The following is a 12,558-nucleotide window of genomic DNA, read 5'->3' on the forward strand; positions in this document are numbered from 1 at the left end:
CACCGACTGTGGAGTGCAAAGTTTTTGCTAGTATGGAAAAAGTGTCATCTTTTGGGGAGCAGTGCCAAAAAAACAGGATGATGTAAGGTCAGCTGACATGGGAGTATTTGGAGTATTTGGACAGTGTTGGACAACAATTTATTTAACCTTTTCAATTTTTAGGTTCAGAAATATGTGCCTTTTTTGATTGAAATGTCAATTTATATATACAATGGATATATATATATATATATATATATATATATATATATATATATATATATATATATATATATATATATATATATATATATATATATATATATATATATGCCGTGATGAAGAGATAATTAGTGTTACTCACTTCACCTGTCAGTGGTCATAATGTTATGTCTGATCGTAAATATATATATAATATGCCATTTTATTCAAAGAGGGCATACATTTCTAAAACTAAAAATGGAAAAGTTTTATACTGAATGTGCTCAAAATAGTCCTTCATAATATCCTTATTCCCAGACTAATTAAATGTGAAAACATGAGCCACATTTGGGAAAACAATGCACTAAATCATTAAATGGTAAATATGACATGTGCATTATTGGTACAATAAAGACAATATACAGTCAGATCAACTGAATACAGATGTATATCTATATTACAGTGCAGCAGTATCTGTACTCAGTTTTATCGATCCAATATCTACAAAGGCATTCATGAGGTATATACAAATGCATAGAAACAATTTTCAAGCTATAGTGTGTCACAAACTAATGCATAGAGTACTCAGGAAACATAAAGGTATAAATGTAAATAAAAGTCATGGTTCCAGGTGCAATAAGAATATGTACAGATCTGAGTGCTTATATATCGTCACCATCTTTCTCTTTCCTTTTTTAACATAACTGGAAACAAAACTTTTACCATGCTGTTGTACAACAGGTATTTTCTATAATCATTGTACTTGTTTCGCTCAAGACATTTGAGTGTGCCTTTTTACTTTATGAAAATGAAAGTTAGGAGGATTAAGAAAAAAAATCAATTTGATATACATACTGTATATATTGAAACAAACATTTTGAAAATCATAAACACATGCTGCTGGTTGGCTAAAAATGATCACATTGTATATATTATAAATATGGAAAAACAAGATGTGCTCATAAACATCAACAGTGTTCATTTGAAATAATTTTGCATGAGCAAAGAACACAGTATGGCTCGAGAGTTGATTTTACATGACATGGCAAAGGTCAGCTAAAGGTCTTTGTAGTGACACAAACAATCCTTTAATAATGTATGAAATTTACTGAATTAATTTTTGTCATGACAATCTACAAAACCTGGCCTAGCTAAACACTGAGCCGTGTATACATTACATTAAAGCCAATGTGGAATTGAAATATGAAAATAAAAATCTCTCCGATTATTCTGTGTCCATCTGAAATGTGTCAGATTACAGAAATTAAATAGTTTGTTGCTGACTTCAGAGTTTAAGATTGTAATTGCTCTCAGGGAACGTTTACACAACAACAATGTACTAAAAGCTGAAAAGTTTGTCAAAACGACACACAAATCCGTGAAAACAACAAAAAAAGGTTGTGTTATGCATGCCAGGCCAATAGTTGGCAATGTCACTTTGTAAAGAAACACTACAGGCCTATAGACTGAATACGTAATACACATGCGCATGACAAATTTGCGTTTTTGTTGTCCACACAGAGACGATAACGGTATTGTCTTCAAAAACGTGCACTTTGAAACCCGTTATCAAAAACTTGTGTTTTCAGGCCCTTAAAACAACATTAGCCGTGTTTCCATTCCCCTTCAAATTGCGCAAATGGAAATTACGCCCAATGGAAACGCGTCAATTTCACAAAAATTCCCATATATCGCAAAAAGTTTTTTTTGCAATGGAAACATTTCGCATTTACAGGTCACATGACGTACGTAAAAGTCGATCAGTCTTTAAAGATGACGCAGTACGTTTGTACAGAAGACGAGACAGAGTTCTTTATTAAACTCATAAAACACAATAGAATTACAGGAATACTGGATTCTAAACAACTAAGAAATGCCACAAATTAAATTTGTCCAACTGAAAAATTTAGATGTGACCAGTCACTAGAAAATGTTAAATTGGAGAGGCCTGAAATTTTTTACAGTGCATTCGTGGCTGCTCCCAAGTATAAGGGGCTTTCCTTGCCATTAATGCTTGGATACCACGCCTACGTCAGTACTTAAGTATTTTTACTTTCAAAGTAATTTTTTTTTTCAAGCATATGTACTTTATCAGTGTTTTTCTTTGGAAAACTTTTACTTCACAACCTTCCAAAACATAATATTGTACTTACTGCACTATGTTTCATATTGAATATCATGTAATACTTAATTACATTAAAAATGTAGTATTGTATACTTTTACTCAAGTAAAAGTCGTTAAAATTTGACTTGAGTACAAGTAAGAAAGTACTATATTTTTAAATGTAATTAAGTATTCAAGGTAAAAAAACTACTTTTATTTATGAAATGTAGTGCAGTAAAAATATGACATTATAAATTATGCTTTAGAATGTAATGAAATGTAAGTTTTCCAAAGAAAAACACTGATAAAATATATACTTGAAAAATGCACTGGAGTGGAAAGTAAAAATACTAAAGTACTGTCCGCCTCTGCTGGGATATAAGTAAACCTACCAACATACGTTAGCATCATTTTTGGAACGACTTATCGCGTGAGGAAAAGAAATACGCATAACATCGGTAAATGGAAACGGCGTCATTTCGCAATAGTTTTTATCAACATTTAGAAAATGTGTAAATCTGTAATGGGAACGCGGCTATTGTCGTGTAAATGATCGGCCAAAATGGTATCGTGTAAACAGCCCCTTAGTGTCCGCAAATGGAATCGCAAAAATAATGTCTTTTCAAACAGGCTTCTTGAACACATCACCCCCTAATCTGCCATTGGTCAGAAAAATATATAGTGCTGCTGCCAAACACGTCATTGGTCGAGTTTTTACTTTTCAGTTAAATCAACCTACAAATTCCTTGTTGTCTCTGTTTAGAAGTAAGGATAGGAGAAAGTACTGTAACATTTTTCAAAACAAGCTATTTCCTCTGAATGTGCAAGCCGATTTAATAGCCCCTAGAGGTAAATAACTGGACTAATACAAAAGCGCAGTAAACAGTAAAATGATCTGTGCTATGAATATTGTATTGAATTAAAATATTGTAAATACGTTTGCAATATCAAGTGGTATATTGTTTTTTTGTACAACTAAAAATTGAAAGCCTTGCACATTCAAGTTATATTAAAAAATGATGGTTAACAAAAAAAAAGTCATTGTTTTTCTGTTGAACTGACCTTCCAATCATTGAGATGAGAAGCCCCAAGACAACCATAAAAGGGTTCTTTAGTTTGCCTAATTTTAATGCAGCCAGAGTGAACCTATAATTAATTTTCATACAGCTTATTTGTGCTAATACTTCTTGTTACCATTTTAAAACACTATTTGCTTAATATTTTCATCCCTTTCACTAGTGTAGCAGCACATGTCCAAACAAACAAAGACACAGAAACTAAAAAACTGACGTTATCTTTCTCAGAGGTGACAAATAAAGATGGATGACCAGTTTGCATATGTTCGTTTCACGAAATCATTTGAAAAAAGATGTATCTGACCGTTGACAACAGGGGAAATATCAAGCAGGGATGTAACCACACACTTGGGATTGGAAGGACCAAATGTGCTGAAATCATTTAAAAAAATATGATAATCACAGGCCTGATAGCAAGAGGCACGTAAAGCCAAGGAAATATACGAATGAAAGACTCAAAATCAAGGAAAGTTAGATGTCGACCAGAGTAGGCAATAACACAGCAGAACGGATAACGAAAGAGAAACCATGTTGTCCTGAGTACACGCTAGCCAGCATTTCACATAGCAGCATTAAAACAACGTCCGTCTCAGCGATGAATGTACATGTCTTCAGTCCACTCCTCCGTGTCCACGCACCTGTCCCTCTCCCTGTCCCGCTCCCGTCCCTGGTAGTGATAGTGGTTGTGGTGTGGGTGAGCGTAGTGGTGTGATTGTTGGTGCGAGCGCAGCTGTATCGGCTGTCTCTGTTGCCTGTTGTGCTCGTTGTGCTCCAGCTCATAGTCCTGCTGCCCGTGGTGGGAATAATCCGGCTGAATGTCCGTGGTCCCACCGCGGCGGTGGTGGTGATGTCGATGGTGATGATTGTGATGGTGGTGGTTATGGTCCCTTTGAGTTGTAGTCCTGTTGTGGTAGACCTCGGTTTGGTCCGGGTCGCCCTCGCCGGGGAGAGCGCGCCTGCTCCGTTGCTCCGTGTACGAAGCGTCTTTAGTGGGAATCTGCTCCATGTCGGTGGGCTGCTGGTGGCGCACGTGATGCTGGTGTTTGTTATGGGGCTCGGTCGGTCGGCTAGTGCTGGAGCGGTTGTGATGATGATGATGGTGGTGATGGTGATGGCTGTGTCTCTTTGGCTCGCTACGAAGGAGCCTCTCCTCCTCCTCGGCCTCCTCCTGCACTTCCTCTTCTTCCTCCTCCTCCTCCTGCTCCTCCTCCTCTCTCGTCTCCTGAGCCTGGGGCAGATGCTCCTGCAGGTGCTCTTGAAATCCTTTTCTCTTGGTGGCGGCCGTCTTCTTGCTTTTCTGTTCGTCCTGTATATGGGATACAACAAATAAAAAATTAGAGTGTTGTGGAGTTTAGACACGCCTGTTAGCTTTGAGGCCATTTAGAAAAGAAACAGACCAAAACATGTTCCATTTATTTTCTCCATAGGGCATTGATTTTGAACTTTTAAACATACTGACAGACCTACTGTGAGGTTTGAGGTGATGAATATGCTTTTGTTAAAGCCACCAGTCTGCATTATTTAAACATATATTTTTTTTAATAATCACGTTGAACTGTAGAATTGACCGTTCGCAAAGACCCGCCCCCTTTAGTTACTGTTGCTATGTCCAACAAACCATAGAGACAGAGCGACACGCGTCATAATCTGAAGACCACGCCCACCGGGGGGGAAAACAATCAAACCGTCTCCATTGACTTTGCATTGCGTGAGGCTGCCTCCTTGTCATTTCGGACTTATAACAAAAAACTGAACAATGTATAAAAGCTGATATGTGACAAAGTGTACAGCAAACAAGCTAAACAACACCCAGAAGCAAAAACCCAGCAGTTTTTATAAGCTGTTGACCCAAAAAACGAGCGTTTAAGGACAAAAAAGTGGATTCAGGCCATTGAGACACTGAGAAGTACACCCACTACAGGGGAACGTAATCAGAGACCGTAAATATAATATGTAATACTGACATTTGGATATTTGACAAAATGTTTACTGCACACATAGACATATTGAGGCATACTGAGTGTCAGGATCCCAAAATTTACCCATTGTTCCTGCTGAAGCTTCACTTCGTATTGCCTGTATCCACTTTTGTCTCCTTAAACACTCGTTTTTTTGGGTCGACAGCTTATAAAAACTTATTTCTGTGTTTTTTAGCTTGTTTGCTGTACACCTTGTCACATCTCAGCTTTTAGACATTGTTCTGTTTATTGTTATAAGTCCGAAATGACAATGAGACAGCCTCCCGCAATGCAAAGTCAATGGAGAGCGTTGGATTGTTTTCCCCCCCGGTGTGGGCGTGGCCTAAATACGCTCTGTCTCTATGGCGCTCTCACACCACACACGTTCTCACGTAGAGAAAATACATCACGGAGCAAAGAGGACACTGACAACCAGTGATGCCAGTAATCTGACTACTTTTTTCCGGTAACGAGTAATCTAACGCATTACTATTTCCAAACCAGTAATCAGATTAAAGTCATTTATCCAAGTCACTGTGAGTTACTATTTTTGTCATTTTCCTAAGTAAAAATATATTTTTTTGCTTTCTTCTTGCGTCTTGGGGAGAGTGTTTATGTTAAGTGAAGTCAAGAAAGACTGTCTTTATTAAATTTTTTATTAAATGTAAAAAACATGTTTGTTTTTTTCAGGAAATATTTTTTAATTTCAACTTAAAATGTCAGGAGATACATTTTTGAACGTTACTGTTAAAAATGCACTTCCAATAAAGTGAGTATTGGCAAAAACGGTTGTCATTTTTATGTTGAGGCGGCAGGGGTGCTGTCGGCAACGGCTGAATGTAACTAATAAAGTAACTTGTAATCTAATTTATTTACTTTTAAAATCAAGTAATCTGTAATCAGATTACTTTTTCAAAGTAACTGTGGCAACACTGCTGACAACACACCGACAGACAGGACAGAGCAAGTTACGTTTGATATGAAACATTAATTATTGATTACCTAATAAGGAACAATCTTAGTCTTAAATTTGATATTACTTACTGATTAGTTAAGCTTGTTTCTATATTAGTTAGTAGTAGTAGCTGAAGTGTTAATGTAGTACTACTCATTAGTACTGCATTACTTCCTGCATAGTTACTTACTAATGACGGACCATTATTCTAAAGTGTTCGCAATAAATGTAACCCACCATGTTTAATAATTTCATAAGAAACCTGCCAGCCAGGGCTTAATTATACAGGCCTACCAGTAAACAAATTATTCAGACATCCCCACCGACTAGTCATTTATTGAAATATGTAGTAGTTCGTTTCACAAAATAAACGCTCATGTAAAACCAAATAATAGCCTGATAAAAAATACAAGTAAGCAACTGCTTGTTTAGTCTTGTACAAAGACACTAAACTACAAAAATGGCACTATACTGCCCTACTATACAGTTTACTTACAACACCTAATAAGCTATTACTAATACGAAGTAGTAGAACAAACTAGCAGATACTGACACTAAAGGCATTTTACCTCAGAGACCACCATCTCACACACCGAAGGTCTTCTTTAAATGTCCAAGAGAGTTTAGTAAGAGGTAGGGAGGAAATTGAAAATGTCACAGAAGGACACACCACTAGGCAAAATTACAGACTTTATGGAGCCTGCAGATGTTTCCAAGCAATTCAATTCAATTCAAATTTATTTGTATAGCGCTTTTCACAATACATATCGTTTCAAAGCAGCTTCACAGAAAATGCATCTACATTACAATTTAAATTGATTTGTACATATTATGCATTTCAGAAATGCACATATACAAAGCAGTCGTAATTTAGGACTTGCACAGAAGAACAAATCAGTAAACAAAATCTAATAAAATCTGAAAGATTAATTAGAAAATAGCACAAAAATGTTGTATAAATGTGTCAGTGAAGATGAAATATGTGATGTGTGAGGAAAATAAAGAACCTGGTCTGTAATTTTAAACTATTTAGTAAACTGTGCAAATATTATCTAATTGTGTGTATTTAGGATACATAAAATGCTAGCAATGAGATCAGCCTTTAAATGAGATAAGACGAAAGAGTCTGACATTTTATAACAGAACGCTACAGGATACATAATGGGAGATTGTATTGAATATATGTACACTACCTTTCAAACGTTTGGGGTCAGACTCAGCAGTATCCTTTTTTTTTAATCAATGCAGCTAGGACACATTCAATTGATCAAAAGTGACAGTAATTGATCAAAAAATACATTTTTAATGTTACAAAAGATTTCCATTTTAAATAAATTCTTCATCAAAAAGATCCACCATAATATTAAGCCGCAAAACTGTTTTCAACATTGATAATAATCAGAAATGTTTCAGGAGCACCAAATCAGCATATCGGAATGCTTTCTGAAGGATCATGTGACACTGAAGCCTGGAGTAGTGATGCTGAAAATACAGCTTTGCCATCACAGGAATACATTACATTTTAAACACTTCAAGGTTCATTAGTTAACATTAACATTAACAAAGATAAATAAATGCTTTAAAAGTGCAGTTCATTATTAGTTCATATTAATTTCAACATTTACTAATGCATTATTAACATCTTGTTAACTTTAGTTAATGCCCTGTGAACTAACATGAAAAAACCATGAACAGCTGGATTTATATTAACTAACATTAACAAAGATGAACTAATGCTGAACGTCTCGGTTACGTATGTAACCCTCGTTCCCTGAAGGAGGGAACGGAGACGCCACGTCGGAGTACCGACGAATAGGAATCTCGCTCGCGAGAGCCAATCTACTTCGAGTGTAACTAAACGAGCCAATGCACATTGGAATGCAATGATTGCACCAGGTGCTCATGCCACGCCGTGCGGGTATAAATGAGACACAGGTGATTGCATCAAATCAGCCTTTTGCTGAGGAGCCTGGTAGGTAGACAGGCACCCCAGCAGGGTACAGAGGACATGGCGACGGGACGTGGCGTCTCCGTTCCCTCCTTCAGGGAACGAGGGTTACATACGTAACCGAGACGTTCCCATTCAGTCGGTCACTCTCGACGCCACGTCGGAGTACCGACGAATAGGAATCCCTACCAAAGCGCCATGGCTTCTGCCCCCATCCAGTGCCCTGTGTGAGCCGCCTGAGCTCTCTTACCTGATGAGACGGGGCTCACACCGGGAAGTCCATCACTGCTGTTCCGCATGACCCGCTCAGTGATTATTGGATAACACTGGGAAAGCGTGCCCTAGAGAAGGGAACGCTGCGGAGCCCACATCGTACCCCGAAGGAGTTATGTGGAGTACAATGCTGAGCCGTAGCCCGCAAGGAGAAGGGGGCTCAGTCCCACTGCAGGGAAGGCTCTCCCAAGGGAAAGACACAGGCTTCCCGTAGGAGCGACCGTGGAAGAAAATATGGGATCCCCGCAGGGTCACTCATATGGCCCAAGCCCAATACCGATGCCAGACGTTCCGCCACGTCCGGCACCGAGGGCGGTGGAGGACTCACAGAGTTTGCTTCTGGAGAATATAAGCGCCGTAGCGCAGCAAGCCGACAAGAGCCGGGGCCTCTCAGTGCTTCTACCCGTTTGAGGTGAGAACACAGGAGGAGACCGGCTCTACACGTAGGCTATAGAATCTAGCGAACGTGTTGGGTGTCGCCCAGCCCGCAGCTCTACAGATGTCTGACAGCGAGGCGCCACGTGCCAGCGCCCAGGAGGATACAACAGTTCTAGTAGAGTGTGCTCGCACCCTGAGCGGACAGGGCACACCTTGTGCTTGGTAAGCCAAGGTGATGGCATCCACTATCCAGTGGGCCATCCTCTGCTTGGAGACAGCCTTTCCCTTCTGCTGGCCTCCGTGACAGACAAAGAGCTGATCTGAGGTTCTGAAGCTTTGAGTTCTATCCACGTAAACCCGCAAAGCGCGGACGGGACAGAGCAAAGCTAGGGCTGGGTCTGCCTCCTCCGGGGGTAGCGCTTGCAGGTTCACCACCTGGTCCCTGAAGGGAGTGGTAGGAACCTTGGGCACATAGCCAGGCCGGGGTCTCAACACCACGTGGGTATCACCCGGCCCGAACTCTAGGCACGATTCGTCGACCGAAAATGCCTGCAGGTCCCCTACCCTCTTGATGGAGGCCAATGCAGCCAACAGCAAAGTCTTCATAGACAGAATATTTAGCCCTGCTGACTGCAAAGGCTCAAATGGGGCATTCTGAAGTGCTCGGAGCACCAGAGCAAGATCCCAAGAGGGTATGGAGGGAGGGCGAGGAGGATTTAACCGTCTCGCCCCCCTAAGGAACCGGACGACCAGGTCGTGCTTCCCAACTGTCTTACCTTCTACATGGTCGTGATAGGCGGATGTTGCAGCAACATAAACCTTGAGGGTGGAGGGCGACAGCCTACGCTCCAACCCCTGTTGCAGGAAGGAAAGCACAGACGCGATCGAACATCTTCGGGGGTCTCCTCGGCGAGAAGAACACCACTCGACGAACAGGCTCCACTTCAAGGCGTAAGCCTGTCTTGTAGACGGCGCTCGTGCCGAAGTGATGGTGTTAACTACCTCTTGGGGTAAGTCACCTAGAACCTCCGCGTCCCGTCCAGGGGCCAGACATGAAGCTTCCACAGGTCTGGACGCGGGTGCCAAAGGGTGCCCCGTTTCTGAGTCAGAAGGTCCTTCCTCAGAGGAATCGGCCAAGGAGGGGCTGTCGCGAGGAGCATAAGTTCTGGAAACCAGGACTTACCGGTTGGGCCAGTACGGCGCCACCAGCAGGACCTGCTACCCGTCCTCCCTGACCTTGCACAGAGTCTGTGCAAGTAGGCTCACTGGAGGAACCTGCGTGTAACCCTTTGCAGGTCTACCATCGAGGGTGGTGAGGGAGGAGGATCCACTGGGCCGGTTTCGGGCAGTAAAAGGTGCCGTCCATGACCGAGTGAGCTCCTCGTGCACCTCCGGGAAGAAAGGAACCGGGGTGGAGCGCTGAGAACCAGCACGGGCCACCCCGAGAAACCAATCATTCAACCTTGAAGGTTCGGGACACGGTGGAGGGTTCCACACGAGCCCAATCTTCTCGGCGGCCCGGGAAAGCATGGCCATCATCTCTGGATCTGTATCGGGCACAGCGGATCTTCCCGAAGGAGCCCCCTGCGCCGACACGTCATCTCCAGAGAAGTCTGACCCTCCCTCCGATGCAGCGATGGACATCTGATCATCAGGGGGAGCCCCGAAGGATACGGATGGTGCACATCTCGAGGACGGCCCACCACGTTCCAACGGCAGCTCTGCTGGCTGCGGAGTGCGAGAGGGATGAGGGTTCCCCGGGGGTTGGTTCCCTGGGGGGAAGCGCGCTCACCGTAACCCTCAAATCACCTGTGCTACTGCCTGAAGTAACCCTCTGTGGAGGGTTAGATCGAGGCAGAGGCACGGGGACTCCACCCCTTGCGAGATGGAGTCTAGACCGCAACTCCGAGATGGTCATGTTCCCGCAGTGAGAACATGAGTCATCCACCAGTGCTGCCTCAGCGTGCTGAACGCCCAAACACGAGATACAGTGCTGGTGACCATCCCTTGGTGACAGGTAACCACCGCATCCAGAAACACACAGATAGAATGTCATCTTGAAAAAGACGCAAGCTCTATCTGTGTTTGCTCTTTCAGAAGGACGCTCTCCTTGGTGCTGAAGCACACAGGGGGCGGGGTCGCGGCGACACAGTCAGGGGGTGGGTGCAGCCTGACGTGCGCGCTCTCTCACACGAAGGCGCTCTCTTACCAGCCGTAAGAACAGCTTTTCAGCGCTCTCCACCTAGCGCACCGAACCAGCTGTGAGAACAGCCTTTGTGGTTGCTCTAACAAACAACACAGAGAGATGATCCGAAAACCACGCGACCGCTGCTGTGCCGTCACACCAACACCGACTGAAGAGATCGCTTCCGAAAGGCGGCTTCCGTCTTCAGTCAGGACTGCGAAGTAGTGAGTGATATCTGGCGTTACCATCTACCACCCGGCTCCGAAGCAAAAGGTTGATTTGATGCAATCACCTGTGTCTCATTTATACCCGCACGGCGTGGCATGAGCACCTGGTGCAATCATTGCATGCCAATGTGCATTGGCTCGTTTAGTTACACTCGAAGTAGATTGGCTCTCGCGAGCGAGATTCCTATTCGTCGGTACTCCGACGTGGCGTCGAGAGTGACCGACTGAATGGGAACAGAGGTGTTGTTCATGGTTAGTTCATGTTAACTAATGCATTAACTAATGTAAACTAATACAACCTTATTGTAAAGTGATACCATATATTAAAACAGAAAACAGTTATTTTAAATTGTAATAACATTTCACAATGTTGCTGTTTTTGCTGTATTTTTGATCAAATAAATGCATCCTTGGAGAACACGAGACTTCTTTAAAAAAAAAAAGGGATCAACCCCAAACTTTTGAACGCTTTTATATATATTTACACTGTTGAACACTGTCCAAGGACAAATGAAACTAGTGAGAGTGTGAAAGTTTTTTTAAAAGGGTAAATTTTATAAACATCCCCAGGGCCAAAAATGTTTTTCTGAGTATTTCTGAAGTTGTTTGAATGATTTTCGCCTAGAAATCCGTAGGCTACTATCTGTACAGTAAATGTTCAGTCTCAGTACTTCATCTCCTGAGTGTGTCCAGTACCTTAGCAGGTGTGGGGCTGGTAGGGAGTGTGTTTTCTACCAGTTTCTCCAGCATGGGGTTGGGAGGTTCCATTTCAGGAGGGTGTGTGGCTTTCCAGTAGGCCTCCAGGTATTCAGCGATGTGTTCACAGGCATCCGACAGCTGGTTCTCATCCAGGATGACATCAAACAGCTCCTGTGAGAGAGACCAATGGTGACGTCACAACAAGGGTAAGCATACGTGACAGTGAAGTGAAGCCAATAATAGCACTGCTGGGAGGCTAATCTATGTCAATGACTGCCTTGGGTGCTTGCAACTAGCCTGGTCCTACTAGACTCTTGTACATTTCATTTGTACAGAGAGTCTGGCCACTCTCCATTGACAAGCGTTAACTTCCTTGAAGGCGTTTACTCGTTTGAAGTTTAAAACTATTGGATCTGCCCAGAGCCACTCTGGATCTGCCATAACCAATCGCTAACGTTTGGTCGTGACGTATGTCATCTTAAAAGGTCCCATGGCATGAAATTTTCCTTTTATGAGGTTTTTTAACATTAAAATGAGTTCCCCTAGCCTGTATATGGTCCCCAAGTGGCTAGAAA

At 42.3% G+C, this 12,558-nt stretch overlaps 1 protein-coding gene across 1 annotated transcript in view; it reads right to left on the reverse strand.

Moving 5' to 3' along the window:
- Positions 1 to 617: 617 nt before the first annotated feature.
- cacnb2b (calcium channel, voltage-dependent, beta 2b) overlaps positions 618 to 12,558 on the reverse strand; it is a 63,050-nt gene continuing 51,109 nt past the window's right edge. The window contains exons 12-13 of the mRNA XM_079819646.1: positions 11,981 to 12,154; positions 618 to 4,666 (exon numbers count right to left, since the gene is read on the reverse strand). Of these exons, the coding sequence (XP_079675772.1) occupies positions 3,950 to 4,666; positions 11,981 to 12,154 (891 nt within the window). The 3' untranslated portion in view covers positions 618 to 3,949. The remainder of the gene's footprint in view (positions 4,667 to 11,980; positions 12,155 to 12,558) is intronic.

Source organism: Gobio gobio (assembly GCF_949357685.1).
Source record: "Gobio gobio genome assembly, chromosome: 6".
NCBI classification, from domain to species: domain Eukaryota; kingdom Metazoa; phylum Chordata; class Actinopteri; order Cypriniformes; family Gobionidae; genus Gobio; species Gobio gobio.